Source organism: Sapajus apella, unplaced genomic scaffold (genome assembly GCF_009761245.1).
Source record: "Sapajus apella isolate SASKATOON/1434 unplaced genomic scaffold, GSC_monkey_1.0 scaffold54, whole genome shotgun sequence".
Lineage (NCBI taxonomy): Eukaryota > Metazoa > Chordata > Mammalia > Primates > Cebidae > Sapajus > Sapajus apella.
The window spans coordinates 14,658,106-14,681,874 of record NW_022436994.1 but is presented as its reverse complement, the minus strand read 5'-3'; the positions used below and the strand labels follow the sequence as shown (position 1 = coordinate 14,681,874).

Genomic DNA, 23,769 nt, shown 5'->3' with positions numbered 1-23,769 from the left:
AACCTGAACATATTTTATTCGCTGTCATTTTTTGCTTGCAGATGTCAAATTAGTTTGTGTAACTCTAAGGGATTTTGCTTAGGTTTATGCCTTTCCAGTCAAGCTGCTCTTATGGAAAACAAATATTCAAGCAATGTGAATTTATGGACATAGAAGAAGGAAGATACGTTCGAGACCATGGCTCATTAGTAGGTTAGGGTCTGCTGCACCTACTTGTCTGCCAATATCTATCTGCCAATATTCCCAGACTTTCCTGTTTCTAAATGCTGATTTAGATAAATGCTTTTCTAACCAAAATGAAACAGTATGGTATTCAAGTCAACCATGGAAACAAGCATTGACATACGTTCCCCCACCTGAAAGACATCAGGATAGGCTTGATTTGAATCAGGCAGGAGGCCAGACACAATCAGGCCCCTGAAGTCTGGAACTCCACCAGAAGGAGAGATCGGTCCCCCACTGCCCCAGGATCCTCCAGACTGCAGAAGATCTGGGGAGGTCAGAATTGAACAGGGCTCCCAGATCTTTGATAAAATGTGAGATAGGAGAAAGGGGGAAATGGGAAAAGCAGGCCTTTCTCTAAAAGATCCAATAAACAGGATGACGCCAGGGTACTTTCCAGGCCTCCCTCATGCCATCTCTATCTCTACCATCCTATCATAATCCCCAGGTCACCCTGGCTGTACATGCAAGGCAGGCCACACGCTGGGCTGCTTGTACAGACCTAGAACAGTTCAATGGCCCAGTAAGGACTTGCTATCCCAACTGGACTATCTTGGAAGCCCTTCATGGTACATGAGATCACAGAATTGGTATTTGATACCCCTTGGGTTGGTCGCATTGTCATTTCACCAATATAGCTACACTTTCCTTCAAGCAAACCTGATTTATATGTTTAAAATCTCACTTACACCAAAGATTAATTGAGAGGATGTGTCTTCCCACCATGTTCACAAGATAGGCTCTCCACCTTCTCTAGGGTTTAAAGGCATTCAAAACTCCCTAGACCCTCAGTTCCAGGCAATCCATTCTCCACATTGTCCCTCAGAAACATCAACCAAGCCACGCTGCTCATCTGGGTGTCTCTCCAGCCTGGAACATCCTCTCTTCCTGCGCCTCACTCTCCTGATCCCTCTTTGTCCACATTCCCATCTGCCAGGAATGCTACCTTAGTCTCTGCAGCCCACAGAGGCCCACCTCTTCTGGCTCTCCCAGCCCTTTTGGTCAGTTTTACACTGTTGATCATTCAGTCAATTAACACATATGTCTCAAGCATCTACCATTAGCATCATTCTGCAATGGGTACCTCCAAACCTGATTATTTCCTATAAGTTAATCTTATTTCTCCAAATAGTTTGTAAGCTCTTTGAATAAAGGACGATGTCTCCTTTTTAAATCTTACATATTACTTGGCATGTGATCAGTGCCCAACTGGCATTCCATAAATTTTAAAAACGGTTCTTAACTTCACAAAAATTCTCACTGGCTGATTTTTTTTTTTTTTGGAGAAAATTCTTCAGGTGCCCTCAATATATGGTTCAATGTACGCATATTTTTCAGAACTTATTTGTTGTGTGAAGGCAGGTATATCATGTCACTTTACAGAACCAGAAGATTTTTTTTTTAAGACAGAGTCTTGCTCTGTCACCCAGGCTGGAGTGCAGTGGCGCGATCTCAGCTCACTGCAACATTGGCCTCCCAGGTTCAAGAGATTCTCCAGCCTCAGCCTCCCGAGTACCGGGATTACAGACGTGTGCCACCATGCTCAGATAATTTTTGTACTTTTAGTAGAGACAAGTTCACCATGTTGGCCAGTGTGGTCTTGAACTCCTGACCTCAGGTGATCTGCCTGCCTTGGCCTCCCAAAGTGCTGAGATTACAGGCAGTTGATTTTTTTTAATGAGCATTTTTAAAAATAGGGACTAGTTTGATGTTGCAAATGGCAGTTATTACCTTTGGAAATCTTGACTAATTCTAAGTAGGAGAGGCAGGAAAACATCACAACCAAGGCCTGTGGGTTTGGTATTGATCCTTATATATTTATTTGGCCATGGGCTTGTTAGACCGCTTTTAGACTGAGATTTAGGCAAAGAAGGAAGTGAACTTGGTTTTTAATCATAATTTTCTCTAGATCATTCTTAGGTCAAATGAACCAGCTTCCTGCTGCAGAAATTGTTCGGTGCTACATGGGCATGTGAGAACAAATTTTGCGTGCTCAGTGCTAAGGCAGCTTCTCCCACCGACTCTACCTTTCTCTCAACAAGATCTTAAAAGATGATTTCTTCCCCACAGTCCTTAGATGCACTCAAGTCCTGTCCTTGAGCGCTGATGTTTAATTACCACCCTGGTTCACAGTCACCTGCTATCAGCCTTCTGGTTTGGGGATTCTGCCCTTTTAATCAGCAGGCAAAAAAATCAGACTCAGGCTTTTGACCCTGCAAAATGGAGAAGCATGTACTATTTTTGAATTAAAAAAAAAAATAGAAATTTGACACTAAGACGCCTAAGCAAATGGGTGGAGATCTGAAGTAGCAAGTGAAAATGGTACCATTAATGATACCGATGATGGATGAAAAGGCAATTGCAAACAATTTGGTGTTTTGTACTTAACTCCAGTCAAGCACTTACCAAAAGAATTAAACTAGTTGAACTTCAACAGTCTAAATGAAATCTTGAAAGCATGAGTGTATTTCCTAAGCAGTATGGAAAGGAAGAGAGAGAGAAAGTAGTTAAACACATCTCCATTCCCGGCACACACCCTTGGCTTGCATTGTTTACCACCTTTTAAAGTAATGCCTGATGTGTTATATGCTGGTCCTCCCAAAATTCTAAACTTTCCCCGGAAGTGACCTTACTTCTCCCAGTGCCCACAACCCTCTTAAATACCAAAGAGCTTCACGGGGAGAGGATTAGAATTTTATAAAGCTGACCCTTCTCCGCTTGCGCTGGACAGGCTGTCAAAACACTTTGTCATGTTATCTCACTCCGTATTCGCTTTCTCTCCTTGTAGCTACCTCATCCCTGAACTCCCAGCTCCAGCAGCTCCAGCTCCAGCTCCAGCAGCAGCAGCAGCCTCCACCGTCAACCAACCAGCACCCGCAGCCAGCCCTGCAGGCACCCTCGCAGTCCCAGCAGCAGCCGCCGCCGCAGCCCACCCCACCCCAGCAGCCACCACCCGCCTCCCAGCAGCCACCAGCTCCTACATCTCAGCTGCAACAGGCACCTCAGCCCCAGCAGCACCAACCCCACTCCCATCCCCAGAACCAGAACCAACCATCTCCAACCCAGCAGAGCTCCAGCCCCCCGCAGAAACCCAGTCAGTCTCCAGGACATGGCCTGCCTTCGCCGCTCACGCCACCCAATCCTCTACAGGTAGGCTCTCCCTGCTCCCCATCCACTCCCAGGAGCACCAAAGACCTTTCCACGGGGTAGTGCCATTCCCAAAGGTAGAGGGCCAGCAAAACTTAGCATCCAGTTCTGCAGTGTCTAATTCAAATTGATCTCTTAGACATAGGGAAGAGGAAGCAACTAGCAGGCAACTGGGGATGCATGTAAACGAAACAAATAGAAGCCCATTTCAGTTGCCCTCCAAAGGATAAATGTTATCTGTTTCCTTCTGTGAGAGGCCGGCACTATAAGTGCACTTGGAGCCTGTAATAATTCCATTTTATGATACTTTTTGAAGGCAGCAAAGATAGCATCCAATTAAAATTATTACTAGCACGGTTTTGTAGCCCCGTGGAGAACTGCATCCACTGTCCATGAGGCATGGTGGTTATTTCTCTATATTATGAATACAACAGTGTCTCACCTTAAGTACTTTGTGCTCTCTTGTTTCTATTTTTCTAAAGACTCTCTGGGGTTAGGAGGGCAAAGAAATTTAGCCCCAGTCTTATGTCCCAGATTCCAACCATTACTCCACAGACTAACAAGTACTCTAAATTCATGCCAAGAGTCTCAACAAATATGCATCTTTATAAAAGAATAAAACTTCTATAGGTTTACTTTATTACTGCGAGGCTGAGGGCATCATAAATAGATATTTCAGGCTAATCATGAGACCTCATCTGTAACCTACCTATTGAGAAGGAATGGATAGGTGTATTCAGGAATACATATACATATATATATGTATATATAATACACACACATATGTATGTATGTACATACATACACACATATTATATATGTATATATATACATATACACACACATAAATATTTATACACATATATATAAAAAACTTTAAACTTCAGAAAACCATGTTTAACTTAGGTGCCTTTCAAATAAATTAGCTTCAAAACATAATGACTGTTATGATGACATATCAGATCCCGACATTAATAACTCAGCCAAGCCATCCATTCTTTGCCTTGCACAATGACATTTTTCCCTGTGAGGTTTCAGATGACTTCATGTATTTGTAGTACTATGACAAAGTTCCACAGAGTGAGCAGCCTATGCACCTGTTTCAAATGCCATCTCATCCCCCTGCCATAGTGGTGGGTATGAACCTCAGTCAAGCAAACTCTCCCCAGCCTGAGGATGACAGTAGCGATGCTCTCCTTGGCTCCTAAGTGGAAAAGTATACAAAATAAAGACAGGTTGGTACATGGACAGAAAGGCAGGAGGATGAGAGACTTGGTATTTTAGAACCTAGCTTGTTGTCCCATAGCTTTGTCTCTTTCAATATGGATTCTCAGTGGGGCTCAAAGCATTCCTAGAAATGAACACATTTGGGAGAGATGAGTCATGTTTTTCTGGGCACTTGGGCCAGGGCTACTTTCAATTTGAACATTTTCATGAGTGGATTTTCCAGATGTATGTATACGAATCTTACGATGGCGAGACAACATAACACCTTTGACATAGTACTGAAATGAACATGAGCCAAAAATGTCTTCATTGTCTGCTTGACAGCTACAGAGAGAGCAGGTGTCATCAAATTTACAAAATGCATGATTACAGCAACTTTAATATTGGTCCCATTTGGGATTCAATCTTATTATTCAAAAAAATGGATGTAATACTTTTTAAGAACACTTATATTAGATGTACCTATATACCATCTAATTAATCTATCCCAGGATCCAAAATACAAAAAATTACCAAAGAAAAAAATTGCCCTTCCTTGAGGAATGAAATTACTTAGCTGTGTCCCTGGTTGTCCTATATAGTCCAGTATTCCTTCCTATTAGGTGAAAGTTTTGAGCTCTGTGACATCAGCCTTCCCTGAACACTGTCAGAGTTTTGTAAATCTTTATCGACCATTCCAGCCCTGTTGAATGACTGTTGATGGGACTTTAGATGAAGCGACCACTCAGCCTCATGGAAATAAACTTAGAATTTCCAAAAGTTCTCCTAGCAGTTTCTCGTGGAAATCTCAGGGCTGTTTGTTTTGTTTTTGCAATAAATGAAGGCTCAGAGCCACAATTCCTTCTTTGCAATGCTGAGAGAATATTCTAATTTTTCATTGTTGAAGTTTTAACTTACAAACTTAATAAATATGTTTAGCATACATTTAAATATACAGGAGCTATTACTCTAACTTCTGTGGATCTAACAGATGACCACCAAATGAGTGACTTTGTACACATTTTAAAACATTACTGAGCAGATACAGAACTAATTTTGAATAAATCTGTGTCAGAAGGCATAAAAGGACTTTTTTCCTTTACTACAGGCATGTATAAAGGAAATAGAGAATTTTGCGATTGAAAAAAAATTTTATACTAGCTGCAGGCTTTTTCAGTTTGTGGAACACGGAATGTTTGAACTTTTTAAAATGAAACTGTTTAAAAGGAATTGCAAAGATATTTAATTGCAAAGATATTTAACTACCAAAAGTAATGATCTTTATAAAGTGTTTTTGTTTGAAGATTATTAAGGGAATAAAGATCAACTGAATTCATATATGACAGCCTAAACTTCGTTTTACGATTCTTTATTTTCATGTGGGCTTTATCTTTTTACATTATCAAAAATCTGCTAGAGCTATATTAGTTTAGAACTATGCAATGTAGATTATCAGGGAAAGCCAGTCAATCAGGTTTTTTGCTTTAAAAACAAAACTTTGGAGGACAACAATTATTTCTAAAATTGTGCCGATGCTGCCTTGTCTTCAGAAAAAAATAAATGTAAGTAGGTTGTGTGGTATATTTGGGTGAGGTCATTTCTTGAGATAAAAAAAAAAATTAATGACTGGGAACGGTAGCTCACACCTGTAATCTCAGCACTTTGGGAAAGGCAGGTGGATCACAAGGTCAGGAGTTCGAGACCAGGCTGACCAACATGGTGAAACCCTGTCTCTACTAAAAATACAAGTTAGCCGAACATGGTGGTGCATGCCTATAATCCCAGCTACTCAGGAGGCTGAGGCAGGAGAATCACAACCCAGGAGGTGGAGGTTGCAGTGAGCCAAGATCGCACCACTGTACTCCAGCCTGGGTGACATAGTGAAACTCTGTCTCAAAAAAAAAAAAAAAAAAAAGATTAATAGTGTTGGTGGGTAGTAACACTCTAAACAAAAATTCTCCAAATACCTCTTATCTGGCTTTCCTGTAAATTTGCAATATAATTTTATTTCACTCTTTTACTCAATTCCATGAAATGGATTACATTTACAAAACCAAGTTGTTTTAAGACACATAGGAATCTAAAGTATTATCCCTTCAGAGAAGCCCAGGTAGGGGGATCACTTTGTTTATTAATTTTGATCACTCAGCATTATAGGAGGTCTGGTGGTCTAAAGCACACTCTAGAAGCTGGCCCCTGGAGGTCCATCTATGGATTCTCCATTGAGACTCAAACCCACCCACCCATGGCTTCATTCTTGCCCAGGAAGCTTGAGGAGAGAAGTTCTAAACAGGAAATGCAAGGGCAGAAGTCTTCAGGGTCTGGTAATCCCTGTAAATAAGTAAAGTAGCCTTGGTTGTAAAACTCAAAATCAAATTTATAATAACAGTATATGGAACAAACAAGATGCACTGTGAGCTGAATTTAGTCCTTGGGTTCCAGGATGGATAGCAGTCCATCCTCCCTATTTTTGCTGAAACCCACGGTCCACAGGCTGTGCCTGAATCTAAAACTAGAAGTATAGACTGTGTTTGATAGAAGCAGATCAGAAACATAAATGAAAGCAATTATTGGGTGCAAAAGACATGATCTAGGTAGAAAAAAACAGTTTCAATATGTAATTTTAATCTGGAGAGATACCCCATAAGCATAAGAATGGTGAAATAAAACCCTCATTTTTATGACCTTTGAAAAGAATTTTCTTGAAAAGAAAACTCCTTGGGAGTTTTTATTTATACTGGTAACATTTCAGACATCTTATAAAAGCCCTGTTGTGCACATATTCCCTCTTGAGTGGTCTGGAGATTTCTTGGGCATGGTTGGAGCCCAGGCATGGTATAGGTGGAAGAGGGTAAGGGCTTGAGTCCCCTTGTAGTTCTGACACTGCCTGTAACTAACTCACAACTTTGGATAGGTCACTTTAGCTCTCTGGACTTCATTTCCCTCATCTGTGTGGTCTAAAGTCTTTTTCAGGCCTATGAGTCTAAATCTTAATGTTAGTAGACCTCTGGAATTTTATTGGCTATTGCAAACTCGATAGTCCTGAAGATTCTCTGAGTATCCTTCAAGGTCAGGTTAATTTCTTCCTACTCAGCTGGGTGGCAGAGTGAAAAGACGGTGGAGGACAAATGTAAATGGGATAATGGTAGCAGAAGCAGATTTTATCTTAGCCAGAGAGTCCAAATTAAAGTCAAGTTTTTATCCTCAGAGAGCCACTGCTATAAGCACTGGTCCCAGATTGCTTTTCCACACCTATACATTGGAGAAGCTTAAGAAGCCAAATGCTGCATTTAACCTTGGCCTCCTGTGTACCATCTTGCATGGCAGGACGTAGGATAATCTTTTCCTTTTCTTGTTCTATTGCACATTTTAATAAATAGCAGAGGGAGAGAGAGATCAGTAGGAGTTGGAGAGTGAAAGCTATCTGTGCTTGCATGAGGAATGAGGGGCACCGTCACTTCCTTGGAGTTGAAGTCGCCTGAGAGTGTAAAATGTATTCTCAGCCATGTGCATTTGCTAATGGAAAGGTCTAGCTACCACTCAGGCACAGCAGAGTAAAACTGCATCTGAATCCCACCTCTGGTGTGCCATGGGCATCGCCTTCTGGTCTTCCCATTTGAGATATTTTCTCACTGGCAAACTTAGTACTAAGTTCTAAAGTGTATATATGATGGGAGAGGGTGGTATATTATCACTTTTAAAATAAAGAGCCCAAAGCCTCGAGAAGGAGCTAGACCTATAGGACTTTCCATTTCTCTAAAGCAATACCCTATAGAAAACACCCAGTGTTCTACGCCAAATCCCCTTCTCCCAGCAATTAGTCTTAATCAGTTTACCACAATATTTCTCAAGGCTCTGTGGGACTATGTTTTTTCATCTATAAAAGGGAGGAGGAAAAATTAAATATAGAACTCCTTCAGTTCCATTGGCGTTTTATGCTACAAACGCCTAAAACTGGGTAGAATTGGGTGACTATGTGGGTATATTCATACAACTCCTTTGTGTGGCCACTTTAAATACAGAACTCAGACATCTCTGCACCTACACGGGGCTAAATCACTATGCAGATTTCTCCTAGCCAAGACTGAGACAATGGTGAGGCTTGGAAGCACTCATCTCAGATGCAGAATTTAAGGGTGTACTCAAAAATTCAGATAATGTTTGAATGAAATATTTTCAAAAATCAAAATGAATGCCAAAAATCTATGAAAAAAAAAACACATTTAAAGGTTTAAATGCAGGATTGGTAACTATATTGAGTCATACTGGAGTCAGAGACAAAAGAAAAAACTCAGTCATATGGATATTTGGTTGATCATGAATCTTTGACACTCATTTTATTTTCAAAATATTGTATTAACATCTTATTCATCTTGATTACTATGTTTCTGGACACGCCTTTAAATTCAGTGCCTGAAATGAGTGCGTCATCTCACCCTCATCCCTCTCAGCTTTGCTAGTGGCTGTGTAGATGATTTAGTTAGCAAACATCCTCCAAACTCAATGACATTCTGTCCATTGTAAATTTTGGCCAGGTCTTTGATCTCACTTTCTAGTTGAACTTGAACATTGCACCAAATTTTGCACAGTAGAAAAACAAATGCATGTTGAATAACAAATTGGGGCAAGGAAGGGGCTAGAAATCCATCTTCACCATTATACAGATCTAGTAAAGCAATCATTTTTGATTGAATTGAAATGTTATGACAATCAACTCTTTTGGCTGACATTTTTCACTGAACTAATTTATGATTTTATGAAATTAAGTTTAGTGAGAATAATAGAAGTATCATTATGTAGACAACATTCTCCCAGAGCAATCCAAGTTCTGAGGACCTTTGGAAAGCTGGAAGAGTCCACATGGGGTAGGCATGGAAAAGAAAATCTAAGCTCAGAGAGTTATCATGAAAATTAAATATAACATACTGATGAGAATGCTTTGTATGCCATAAATTTGTTAAGCAAATGTTGATTAGCCTAAAGATATTAAAGTGTATGAATTTATTTCTGTTTATACTACCTTCCAGAAAATTGAGAGCTTCATTCATGATTCACTCATTCAGTGAGAGGTCGGGTGGGAAATGAGAATCCCTTTACCCAACCGTATTAAGTACTGAATAAAATAAACAAAACATATTTACCCATATACTCTGCAAGGGACAATTTTTCCCTTTATGAAAGAAAGAAAATCTCCTTAAAAAAATCCTCAGTTCAACATTACTGACATTTCAAAGAATTTATTACAAGCATTTGAGATCCAGGAGGAACAACAAAGTTTATATTGCTTTGAGAGTGGCAGGGGAAAAATTAGTTTACCAGGAATCTACTTACATACTGCAGTGCTGCTTCGTCATTGTCTAGATTTACCATTCCTGGGTATTGCTCCGTAGATTAGTCAAATCATGTAGAAAGGGGTTTAACAAAGCAGGAAGCGTGTTCACACCACTGGCTATGGAAACTCACGTCAAGTAGCGATAGATGATGAGGGTGCCAGACTCAAAGGCGGGCGGGAAGATTCTTGCAGCATTTGAACATGGCAAGTGATCACTTCTCAAAGAAAACAAAAACACTCTGATCCTGACAGTGGGGGTAGGTAGATCCATGGTCTGTCTGCAGTGAGCTCAGCAAAGAGCCTACAGCCACATACACTGTCCAGTTCCTTCACTGTTGGATAGCGGTTGATAAACTAATCCCAAAGTCTAGCTCAGAATGCTTCTGAAACAGTTTTGCTTTCATGTGCATAGATGCAAGGTCTATTGACAATTTGAGATGCCCAAAATGTGCTGGCTGGTACTTTGCTCTGAACAAGAAACCCTTGGCCAGTATTTATGTGAACTTAATATAATATGCTAGTGCTTTTATGATCACAAGTTATTCCTCATCTTGTAGCCTCAATTCATTCCCCAAAAGTTTGGGGTAAATTTTCCACTGGTTTTTAAATTCACTTCCAAAGCGTAGACTTGCAAGCGAATATTCTTCAGGTTGTAAAGAAAGCACTTCTATCACAATGTGTAAATATTTATTGAGCATTTGTGCTGTGCATTGTCCTGGGGAGAGTTTGCAGAACAGACAAGATGGTGCCTCAGAGAAAGTGTGGTCTTTAGAAGCAGATGGACCTGGGTTTGAATGCTCGCCCTGCTGGACATTTGAGTCAAGTCAGCATATCTGTCTGAGCCTCAGTTTCCTCACCGGTTGGAGAGTTGGGTGTGGGGATTAAATGCAATGGCTTATGTGAGAGCATCTAATGTAGTTCCTGATAGATAGCTGGCACTCAAAAACTGTTGGTATCCTGCCTGCCTTTTTTCCATCCTTGACTATAGATATTGTAACCTGCTGGGGAATATGAGACAAACACATGAACTCAAAGTTGAACAAAAACAAATCATCACAGGAATATAAAAATGCATGGGCACACAATAAAAGAATGCCCTGCAAACTACACAAAAACCCACAGCTAGAATGAGGCTAATAATTGCATGTCAGTTTCACAGCATCATCTTGAGTCAGAGAGGTACTGGGAATTTCTGTGGAAGTGGGTGGGGAGCACACATAGCACAGGGAAAACCTACACTAAAGGGCATCTCAGAGCTGTGGAGCACCAAGAGGTTTAGAGCAGAAAGAAAGGACTATAGACATGCTGTCATGTAATGCTAATACTGCCTAACCATGTAATCTTAAAGACTTCCAACTTACACTCACAGAACTTCAGTTTTTCCATCAATATTATTATTACTATTATTATTACTGTTATTATTTGAGACAGAACCTCATTTTGTCACCCAGGCTGGAGTACAGTGGCACAAACACAGCTGACTACAGGCTTGACGTCCCAGGCTCAAGCCATCTTCCCACTTCAGCCTCCCAAGTATCAGGGACTACAGGCATGTGCCACCACACCTGGCTAATTTTGTATTTTTTGAAGAAATGGGGTTTTGCCATGTTGCCCAGACTGGTCTCAAACACCTGGGCACAAGTGATCTGCCTGTCTTAGCCTCCCAAAGTCCTGGGATTACAGGTGTGAGCCACTGCGCCCAGCCCATCAATATTGTTATTAATAACCAAGAATTACTTTTTCTTTCTAAATTCCCAAAGTTGTGTTTTTTAGTAGTTGAGTAAAGAAAATGAATCTTGATTATCTCACTTCTGCCGCTAACGAGATCACTAATTAGTGGCCATGGGCAAGCCACCTAATCTCTTTGGGACTCAGTTGCATCACTTATTACATAAAAAGTTTATATTAGATGATCTCTAAACCCTTTCTATCTCCACATTCTATTTATGAAATAAAACAAATAGCATGGTTTAAATTCTATAGAAAAAACGATATATGTACCACACTGTAACATACATCACATATGCATACTTAAATACTCCTTATTCTATTTGGCTAATATTTGCCATCTGTTTTGAAATTTATGAAGGGCATTTTTATATACTTATTTTATGCATTGGCCCCATGAGTTCACAGTTCTAACTGGAATAACCATGATCCTTTACTTGTGTATCTTTTACTAAATTCTTTGATCTCTCTCTCTCTCCTCACCACAACGCAGAAGAGGCTAAAATCGCCTTCATCCCAACCCAAAGAAACTGAGTCTCAGAAAGTTCAAGCAAATTTCTCAACATCACTAACAAAGGCTGAATTGAGATTCCAGATCTAGTCTGTCTGATTTCAAAGTGTCTCTGTTTTACCACCTCTGCAATGTTCACTTTGGTTGTTAGTGAAATATATATTCTTATTTCCTTATTGGCTGCCAGTGTTTTCCATGTCAGCATTTCTCAAATTCCCTTCCACAAAACACTGATCCAAAGAAATTTTATTGAAAACAGATTCCATGGTGGGTAGGAAGGTAGATAGATAGATGGGTAGATAGAAAGCTGAAACACGGTATGGTTCTGATAGTTGGCAATGAGGAAAATCACTTTATAAAATGCCTGGCTGGGTTGCTTCTCATGGCAGCTGAAGTCTTGGCAGTTGAAAGACCTTCTCTTTCAGATAGTCCTCCTTTCTTCCTTCCATTTCTTTACTGCCCGTTGTTTATCCTGCTCACCCAACTGGACTCCTACCTCCCCATGCCAGAGTATGAGAATCATGGCCAGGGTGTCCCTGCTGACCCATGGTACCGACAGAACTGGGAGAGTGTGCACCCTCTCCCCTCCTTACCTGCACCTCCTCATCTTTTGACTAAGGAATTTTCAATAGTCAGGAAATCCCCCAATCCCTGGGACCCTCATTCTCCACCCCTGCATTTTAAGAGGGTCTGGATTCCAAACAACAGGTCACATCAGTCTGAAATCTGTATGGTAAGCCAGGACTAAGTCGTCTAGGGCACCAGGCTGTCAAAACTCCATGTCTGTAGGGCATTGTCTTAGTTCCAAGGCTCCTATCCTGCTCTTTTTCTATTTCCTATTTTTAAAAATGGACTCTCAGAGTCACTGGTGTTTTCTTTCTCTCTCATCTTCCACTGTTCAGAACTAAATTGGGCATTCTGGCTGGAAACACCAGTCCTGTGAGTGCAGAGCCGAGGCACAGAAAGGCACCATGTTGAGACATGCAGGACAGAAGCCCCCATGGCCAAGGTTCAGGTGCCCCTTGGAGTGGCTGTCTCCTGGATAGGGCAATTCTGTGTCCTTGGCCACTCGGTGGGGATGCCTTCGCAGCCACCGATGAATACAGTAGTGGAGGGGTGCCCTGTATTTGTATGCTGTCAGCTCTGTGCTCAGAACTAGTAGCTGTGTCTGAAGGCCCAGTTGGGCTCCGATCAAGGCAACCCTTCCAGCCTATTTTGTCTGAACTGTAGTTCGACAGGGCTCAGCTCAGCACTTCCACTTAGTTTTCTACACCAGGAGATATTTAACTGCCATAAAAAAGAAGTAAAGTTAGAGATTTCTTTTTTTTTTCTCAGCTGGACTCCATATCTTCCCAGAGACTAGCTGCTCTTTCCACACATGAATTCTCTGTCCTTGTATTGTGATGTTGTGACTGTGGCATTTAAAGAGAACAAAACAACATTTAGGGGTTTGGGGAGAAGATTTAAGAGAAACCCTCTCACTTCTCCCAAGGAAAGCTCTCTGGAAACTGATTGACTTGGAAACTTAGGTTTTTTTTTTTTTTTTTTTTAATCAGATAAAATATAAATAACCTTGAACTCCTGTCTGAGGTTCAAAAAAGGAATATTCCTTCGAGCAGTTACCACCTCCCATAGTCTGCACTCCATGGAAGGAATCTGGGCAATCTAAGACTAAAGCCAATTGGTCTTTGGGACCAACCTGAGGCAGAAAGTTATGAAAGGCAGAAAAGCAAAGATGGGGCATTTTCCAAGCTCCCTGCTTGCAATGATCACATTAAAGCCATTTCATGCATCTTCAAGGCACAACCTACATGTTATTTTCGTTGCCAGTGAGCCTCTTAAGTGAAAAAGCGAATCTGCCTCTTGTTAGTCTGTTTTCATGGTGGGATTTTCCTCTTTCTAAAGAGATGCCATTTAAATTACTTGACTCCTGGAGTCATGGAGGCAGATAGCACTGTTGGAGGAAAGACTCTCATTTGCCCACCTCTCTGATCTTTCTTGTAGCTTAAGTCATTCTCATGGCTCCTAATCTAAATCTTGATTGATCATTGTTCATCCATCAGTAACTCTACTGGTTGACGTTGAGGTCGAGGACAAGCCCATTCTCTTTCTTTAGTAAATGTACCAGTTTTGTTGAAACCATTTCTACAAAATTGAAACACCAATGCAGAAATTAAAGTGGTCTGCGGCCACTAGCTAAATTAGAGCTGCGATGGCTAATGGAATCCCTGTGAGAGGTCAGAAGGTCTCATGCTAACTTGTAGGCCCCAAATCACGTTGCTATAGAACTGTGAAGATCACACATACCTGTCTCCCCACTGTCTTTCATGCAGTAACCACAGTGCATTTGAGAGTGCCTGCCTCAGTGAGGGGAGGCAGCGGCTCGTACTACCATCACTTCACCCTTTTTCAAGAGCAAAACACAAGATAGGTGCAAAACAGTAACGAAATGATCCTCAAAATGTAAAGGCCATACACAGAGTCAGAATGTGGCTCTTTTTCCCTGATTTCAGATTTCATAGTAGTGGTTTGGAGAAATTCCTTAAACTCTCAAGGGGGTAGGGGTGCGGGAGGACTGTGTACAAAATGATGTTCATAGTAAGCATACTCCAGTCATGTTTCTTTTCAGAAATAGTCACTCCTGTTTGAATGGGGAATTTATAATAATTGGAAGTGGTGCCATCATTGCAAGACAATAGTTTCTTTTTTTTTTCAATTTCCATTTTTATTTTAGATTCAGGGGGTACATGTGCAGGCTTGTTACAAAAGTATATCACAAGATGCTGAGGTTTGGGCTTCCATTTATTCCATCACCCAGATAGTGAACATGGTACCCAAAAAAGGAAATTTTGCAGCCCCTGCCCCTTCTTTCCCTCCCTCCTTTGGAAGTCCCTAGCATCTCTTATTCCCATCTTTAATGTTCCTGTGTCCCCAAGATTTACCTTCCACCTGTAAGTGAGAACATGGAATACAAAAACAAGTTTTCTCGACAAAATGGAAGATAAGTCTTCAAAAACACCCACCCTTTGAAAGGTCTTGGCCTGACCTTGCATTTCCTGTAGGGAAGCAGGTGGACCCAGGAACCCAGGCACAACTGGACACTTCCCCAATGTCTCCCTGCCCCAGATTGGATGGGCAGGTCCTGCTGATGGGCTTTGGGAAGAAATCTTCCATACTTTCATCTTCAAAGAACAGAAACCTATGAGAACTTGTACCAATATCAGCCTAAGGATGCATACAGGAATGCATGGGTTGAAAACAAATTAGGAAAATAAACTCTTATGTCTTGCCAATCCCCACCCAATATGTGTACAGCTGTCTCCTTGCACTAAAGGGTTAGACTGTATGTATATGTGGACTACATATCCTCATAGTCATATGCATATGTTTTCAATATTTGTGTGTATACATACTTGCGTTTGCTTAATATATTCATATGCATGGATTTATTTTAAATGCTTTCAAAATTTATTCAAAATCATCTAAGGGATTCTGTAAAGCGTCCACTTATGGGGTGATCCATGTCGTTTGGGCAAATCAGTGGAATGGGGAAAGATGACATTGTCTGGGGCTTTTCTTCCTTTCGTTTCCTGCCTGGGACGTTTTGAGAGAATGACTAAGCAGTGCTGGAGATTATGAATTTGCTTAAGTGTGAATGGCTGATTGCGGAGCGGGAGGCCCGGCCCTCCCCGAAGGTGATGGACTGGGGCTGCAGGTCTTCACACTTGATGCCTGGATTTGACTCGGAAAGTCTGCCAAGTCTTTTACTCGGAAATTTATCTTAATTAGATCTGAAAGACCTGCCACAGCAGAATAGTCACACCGATTAAAATGAAAAACAGGAGAAATTACTGATCAAATTAATCATAATGTCGGGTTACAGCTGTAGGTCTGATGTAATTTGCCACTCCAGTGAGTTACATCGGCCCAGGCCTGGGAAAGGAAGCTGGCTTTACGCTGATCCGTAACACCCGCCCGCTGCAGGCGGGCCGGCAGGAGGCTGATTCCATTCATTTTCCTGGCTTGCTCTGACCTCCCTGCTGCAACTGGAAACAAATCAGGCACCAAACAAATGGGAGGTGGGGGGGACAGGGAGGGTAAACAAGAAATATTCTCTTTTCCAAGAGACTGTACTATTGTACTATTTCAAAATGGTGAGCTTTTTAATCTCGGCCCGGTGGGCTTGGGGCCCTGAGCTTGTTTGGCATTGTGCTTTTGTTTTTTCCATTTAACCTCCTTTTAGTTTTACGTGTGGTGACCTGACATTGATTAGATGCAGAGCGGGAATCAGAAGGTCAGAGGACAAAACCTTTAGCTCTGAGCAATGAGAAAAAAACCTTTAGAAAAATCTCCTTGCCAACATGGCTCTGCAACCAGGACATGGATTGAAATAATCGGAAGTGTCACAAGAGAAGAAGAAGAAACCTAGGCTGTGAGATCTGATTGTTCCAACATAGATATGGTCCTGGTATTCCAATATTTAAATAAACACATGAATACCATGTGTTCAGGGTTGATGTGGACGGAGTATAGTGTTTTTTAAAGAAAACGCATCAGAGTCTAGATCCTTTTCATTGTATATCCTTGAATCTAACTGTAGTTAATTCTTACCTCCCCATTAGAGATTCAAAGAAGGAGGCCCCAAAACATCCCAGTCTAGCCATTCCATTAGGAATTCTCAGAAGTTAGAATTTAGGAGCAACATAAGACTTTCTTGCCAACTATTTCTGCTTTATTGGGGAACTAGATAAAGAGAGTTCAGCCTTTCCTGAAGGATATCATCTTAAAACAGAGATTGTTGGAAAGGAGCAGGGAGAGGAGGTCTCCTTCCCAGTCAATAGTTATCAGTTGCTTTTGGGGCAGTAAGACCTCTCTTCCTGATAATATGATAGGTTGCCCAAATACCATTTATTCATCACTGGGCCAGATGTTTATTCTCTGTGCCCCCAGTCTGAAAAGGCTCTCCTTCAAGAATGAATCTGGCACATTTTTAAAATGAGGGTCCCTTGAACCCAGGACTAGGAAGACAGGCAGTCGTGGAAAAGAGGCTGGCCCTGACATTCAAGAGGCTGTGACTTCAACCTTTCTAGGGATCTTCATGAAGGATTAGGTGGCACCATGTGCCCAGACTGGGGAAGGGCATAGTGTTTTTCATGACATTGTGAGTGATTGTTAAATCAGTTTAGTAGTTTGTAACTAGCATTTTTTAAAGAAAATAATGAAGAGGAGTAGAAAATGCCAAGGCATACAAAGGCTACAAATTTTTTAAAGACACTTTTCTTTAGGTGATATACAAATAGACACATATATATAGTTACGTATAGAGAGACATAGACATATTGAGAGATAGATATAATTGTACATATATTTTTGTATGTATATATGTGTTGGCTTGAAATGTAAAATGTGTTTCTTACTATGAGACAAGGTCAGAAGAATTTGAAAAATTCTAGCCTGAAAGATAGTTTTTCAGGTAGACAGAGATGGGATTTCTTAGGTGTATAACAGGCCCAGAAGCAGGGATATCAGTATCCCAACATATTGCATGTGATGATGAGTTCCTAAATACCAATCACCCTTCCCAACAGTCACAAAGAACCCAGAAATGCCCACCACCCGCTCCCTGGCCTTTGCCCCCATACGCACATCTTGCAGGGAACTTTAAGATTCAACATCTTGTTGAATTATATCACTGCCTATGTGGCTGAAAACACACATCAGATTAACAAGCCTATTAAAATGAGAGACTAAGTAATATATTAAAAGCTGACAAAGTAGTCCCACCAAAACTGAGTAGATAATTCTAAAGAGAAAGTGAAAGAGAAATAGAAATGCTGGGAAGGAAGCGTAGAACCCCACAGGGATTAACTGGCTAACTTAGATTCCTGGAAACAACTGTGTCCCCCAGGAAGGTACAAGCCGAAGGCCAGGTCCACAGGTCCCTGGTCAGAGAAGTCAAGGGCTATCGAGCTTCACATCAAAAGTACCTGGAACTTTTCTCAGTTTTCCCACCTAGTCTGCCCCAAGGCAGAGCTATCACCATCTTCCCTAACTTGGGCTTCCTACTTCTGTTTTCTCTCTAATCCAGTGCACTTTGCAAAGCACTGTCAAGTTCTAAAAGAATATTTAGTTTACATCACCTCCATGCTCAAACCCTCGATTGGCCTGTTTAGCCTGGGTGCCCTGGCCCTACTCACCACCCTGTCCCCCAACTACTTCTGCCGCATTCACCCTGGCCTCCCACCATGCCCAGATGTGCCTGACGCAGTCCCTCCCTCACTTTGCTGGTCCATGCCCCTTACCTGGAATGCCCCCTCTTCTCATCACTCACCCCTCGTGGCTCACTTCACTTCCTGCTCTTCCATGAAGTGCCCATACTGGCCCAGCCCTCAATTATCACTTTTTTCTGAACTCATGTATGCGGCACTTAGCATTTGCTCTTTAAGTGTTTTGCTTTTATTTTCATCTTTTTTATGGACAATTTATTATCTCACTTGAATTATAAGCCCCTTAAGAACAGACATAATGTCTCACACCTCTGTGTATCACAGGGCTGTCAATAATTGTTGTACCTGATGATTTCTAATTTAACAATTATTCATGTCACAAATATGTAAGTGCCTGTGATCAGACTGCCTTAAAATTCTTTGCAAACTTTCTTGATGAAGATAACAATTACTAATGAAAGAAAGAAGAGCTATTTGTTGTTTGGCACATTGTAAGAACTATAAAAGCCTTATATGTTACAATGACTCCTTTGAAATTGTTTCAACCCCATCCTTCTCTGCACTATCTTCACAGTGGACTTTGGGAAACGTTGGCTTGACTTAAATGCCTTAAATCAGTTTCTTTTATCTGGGAAGAGATGTACATCAAAGTAAGGACCATCATTTTCTAATTAATCTGTTTCCTTTTCCCTACCATCTCAGCAACGCGTGATAGTTCTTAATATTCAGAATATAATAGACAAAGAAGCAGGCCTTGTTAATACTTTATAGATCTGATTGAGCCATGGGTTAAATCATGTTGCCCAAAGCGTAAAAGCATTTTAAAGAAGATAGGGAGACCCAAGGAAAATGAAAGTGGATCTCCTACCTTGGATGCCTGGGACTCTCAAATGACACAGCGTGGCTGTTTCAAACCCCACTGTGAGAGCAGACAAACACACATGGAATCTCCCAGCATGAAAACAATGATCCAGTTTAAAAAAAAAAAAAACACTCCTGGGCATTTAACATATGACATCACTGTCCTGGGAGTTTTAGGTATGTTTTTCTATGTATGCCATGCAGTTACTTATAAGAGCAAGGAAACCAGGGCTCAGAGGAAGCTGGTAACTTATAAAAGCCCCACAATTTATAAGAAGTAGAACTGGAATTTTGGGCCCCAGTCTGGCTCTAGCCCAGGGGATCTTCCCAACTCCTTTTAACCAGGATCGTCTCTATGCAAGTCTATCATTCAGGTAATCACAAACATTTCGTTCTCAGAACTGCTCTGGCTTGGAGGATAAATTATTTGGCCTTTTACCCCAAGACTTTTACCATGGCACCTCCAACATTTTTCCAAACTGCAGCCACCTGATTTGGCTCAATGCCACAAAGCTAGGAAGTTTGGATGACTTCTTAATTCAATAAGAAGATGGAAAAAGTAGTTCTTATAAATATATTGTGTTCTCTCTAGAGCCAAAAACGCCATGTTATTAAAAGGTTTGCAGGTGGCATGGAGGGAGCAAAGGTTTTCATAAACAAGAGTGGGGTTTCAGAGTATGAATTGCCCCAGTGTCCCTTCTGGATGGCCTCTGAGGGTGCTTCAGAGCAGTCCTGATTCCCAGATTGGCCACATATCAAAACCACCAGCAGAGATTTTTTCAACAAATGAATTTTGAGAGACAGAGAAAGAGAGAGACAGCTAGGAGAATTCGACCTATAGATCAAAAGACACAGCACCAATCTCATTATGTGAGCCTTATTTAGATTACAATTCAAGGAAACTGTAAAAAGGAAAAAGTATGACGTTTATGAGACAATTGGAAATATAACCACTGACTGACTATCTGATGATACAAAAGGGTTATTTTTAATATTTTTTGGTGTGATTTGTAGGGTTTTTTTAAGAGTAGCTTTTGAAGATATCTACTGAAATACAATAAAATCATGGCATGCCCTGGGATTTTTTTTCCAAAATGATATTGAAGGAAAAAGAATAATGTGGGTGGAGGTGTTGGGTGAAGTACAGACGAAAGAATATTGGCCAAGAGTTGATAATTATTGCAGCTGGCTGATGAATCCATGTGAGTTAATTACACTGTTGTGTCTTCTTTAGATTTACTTAAAATTACTCTTAAGAAAAAATTAAAGAAAAAGTTTTAATCAGATGGTGACTCTTAAATCATACAAATTCCCCTCACCCAACCCAAGAACTGCAAAATCAGAATGTCTTGGACACAGCCAATGATTTTGATGATCAGTGGAGTTTAAGAACTACTGCTCTATAGAATTGTAAACAATTTATTAATAAAGAGATGTTCATTAAGGCTCAAGGGCAATACACAAAAAGTAGTTAATGGGATGAGCTACAACATTGTGAGAAACTCAGATTTTTAACAGAAAGATTGAATAATTAAAGATAGTTGTTCATTAATATGGGTTAATGTTGCTTCAATGGTTCTCTTGAAGAATAGAGCAGTCAGACCGGGGTTGCTTTATGGTCCTGTTTGACTCTAAGATCCTCCGGCTAACCCTGAAAAAGGACAAAAAGAAGTGGAGCTGTACTTCTGTATTTAAAAACACTGAGTATGACAAGAAGATGCTTTTATTGTCCCATGAATTAAACTTTGCACAGATGATAAAGAAAAGTTAAAATATCTTCTTGGCAGCACTTTAAACCCAGGCCAAAAACTTACTGCATAGATCTGTGAGTCTTATTCACCTCTGTTTCCTTCGTGCCTAATATGGAACCTAGAACATGGTACATATTTTATGTGGCTATTGAGCACTGTGACAGTCTCAGGTTAGTTTGCTTCTCAAGGTGATTCCCTTAAGGAAATAATTTTTTTTTCTGGGTTTAGAATGAGTGCAGAAAGAAGGAAACTATTACAGAATAGGTATCCAACAACATGTTACAGAATATGTAAAGGATTTACTCATCTACACTAAGTTTGGTTTTGCAAAGAAAGGTACCACTTCAAAGCCATGCTGTTGTTTGATCATCTCATTGGCCCCAAGGATTAGGCATGACCAGGAGAGAAATACCGTATAACGTAAGATACTCACATATTTTAAACATTCTGTGGATTTATTATAGAAAAATACTTTATTATAAAACTTTACAGTTTGGGGTTTTCTCTACTATAACTGTAAATAGCCTTCATACTAAAATATTTTTATGTAAAATATATGCTCTCCTTCCTAATTTATGGAAATGGGAAAATTGGTACATTGGAGGCTTTAATTAATTAAATTATCACATTTCTAGACCAAAGAGATAGGGAGACATAGGAAAAAGCTGGAAGAATGAAATGTTGTTTTATTTTTTAGATCCCAGATGCTTTCTGTAGCAGTTGATCAGGGAGCTATCAAATGCACTGATGAGAGGTTTCCGGAAGTTAATTTTTCTCATAATACAATAACCAAATTTGCTTTAACACTTGAAAAGGCCCATCCATACTAAAAAGAATCAGTTGCTTAATCCAAAAATTAAAGGTTATTGCATGCAAGAGAAAATAATTACATGCTCAAAGTATGGAAAAAAGAAAACTTTTTATAATATGCAGGTATTTGTATAATTAAAGACTAATCAAGCATGAAGGGCTGCTGACTAAACCAGAAAATGAGATTGTTGGCAAGCAATATTGTAATGTAAATGCCATTTTTGTTTAACTACTAAGAAGCTGGAGAAATGATATCCTGAACAGATTAAAAGCAAACAGCATTGATAATAAATATTTATCAGATTTTAAATGCAACACAGAGAATTTTTATATTTTACATGCAAGATTTGTTTGCAGTGAAGTATTCAGGCACTTTTCAACGGGGTAGTTAACATCCTTATTTAGAATTGCATTTTCAGATAGTATCTTCCTGCGGTTAAGGTACATGTGAAATATTAACGAAAGGAAAGTGCTCCTTTTGAGATATACTGCCCACAATGCAGTTACCTATTAATTAGGATTTTGAGAATTAGTACTAGTTAACTTGGTGTTAGGCAAAGACTTTCTAATGAATACAGCGAATGTACTTTTAGAGGGAGAGAGATGAGATACAAGCCATTACAGTTTCTAAAAGAAAATAGAAAGGTTAAATGTAAAATAAACAATTTCTCTAAACTTCAAGCACACGATTTAAAGTAGAAAGAACAGAAACCTAGAAGTTATACATAAACATTCTGAGGCTTTCTACACTGTAAAATATCACCTAAAGCATTCATTTTGTTACCAGAAAGGGATCCAAATCCAGACCCCAAGAGAGAGTTCTTAGATCTCTCGCAGGAAGGAATTCAGGGTAAATCCGTAAAGTGAAAGGAAGTTTTTAAGAAAGTAAAGGAATGAAAGAATAGCTACTCCATAGGCAAAGCAGTCCTGAGGGCTGCTGGTTGCCCATTTTTATGGTTATTTCTTGATGATATGCTAGACAATCATCAAGGGGTGATTGTTTATGCCTCGCCTTTTAGACCATATGGAGTAACTTCCTGACTTTGCCATGGCATTTGTAAACTGTCATGGCGCTGGTGACAGTGTAGCAGTGAGGACGACCAGAGGTCACTCTCGTGGCCATCTTGGGTTTAGCCAGTTTATTTACTGCAACCTGTTTTATCAGCAGCAGGTTATGACCTGTATCTTGTGCCAACCTCCTATCTCTCATCCTATGACTTAGAATGTCTAACCATCTGGGAATGCAGCCCAGGAGGTCTCAACCTTATGTTACCCAGTTCCTATTCAAGATGAAGTTGCTGTGGTCCAAATCCCTCTGACAATTTGTTGTGAAGATTAAATAATGCATGCGAAGCACCTTTTAGCACCTAGGATGTAACAATCACTGTATCGATCTTAGTTTTGCTCCCTTTCTCTGCTGACGGGATTCAATCTGACCACTCATGTGCGTTTCCTCATGGAACCTGTGTTGCCTCTGGAGACCCTGCTTCTGCGTTGTGGATATGTGCAGAGAGCTTCACCAGGTGTGAACCTTGGCCTTCCTGATCCAAAAGGGGTGTGAAGAGGTAGAACACCTGGGCCTTTTACTTGACCTGAGGGAACTCAGGAACTCAACAGGAAAGAAAGAACATACCCCAAACAGGCAGAAGGTTTTAATCTAATGAAGCCTTTACTTTCTATTTGTAGGTGGTGATTTCTCTGTATTCAACTGTACTCAGCCCGAATTTCTCTTATAAATCAAGATTGGCTGCATAAATGTAGCTAGGAGCTCTGCAAAGCAGACTCCTTGACCCGCTGATTAAAGTATGAATGAATTAATTGAAAGTAGCTTTTATAACTCAGGTATTGTACTCAGCAAGTATGCTGTTTTTCTCCCACCACAAAGCATAATTAAAGACAAGTTTTCAGGAGAAGTGGCAAGGCTGTCATTTTTTTCAACCTTCAGAAACACTAGAAGATTCACTTTTCAGTTTC

The 23,769-nt window shown here is 40.4% G+C and overlaps 1 protein-coding gene across 5 annotated transcripts in view; it reads left to right on the top strand.

The window, feature by feature from the left end:
- Window positions 1-23,769, top strand: part of POU6F2 (POU class 6 homeobox 2) — a 469,840-nt gene that overhangs the window by 339,041 nt on the left and 107,030 nt on the right. For all 5 annotated transcript variants that reach the window (XM_032244455.1, XM_032244453.1, XM_032244451.1 and 2 more), the window contains one exon: window positions 3,011-3,372. In XM_032244455.1, the coding sequence (XP_032100346.1) occupies window positions 3,011-3,372 (362 nt within the window). The remainder of the gene's footprint in view (window positions 1-3,010; window positions 3,373-23,769) is intronic.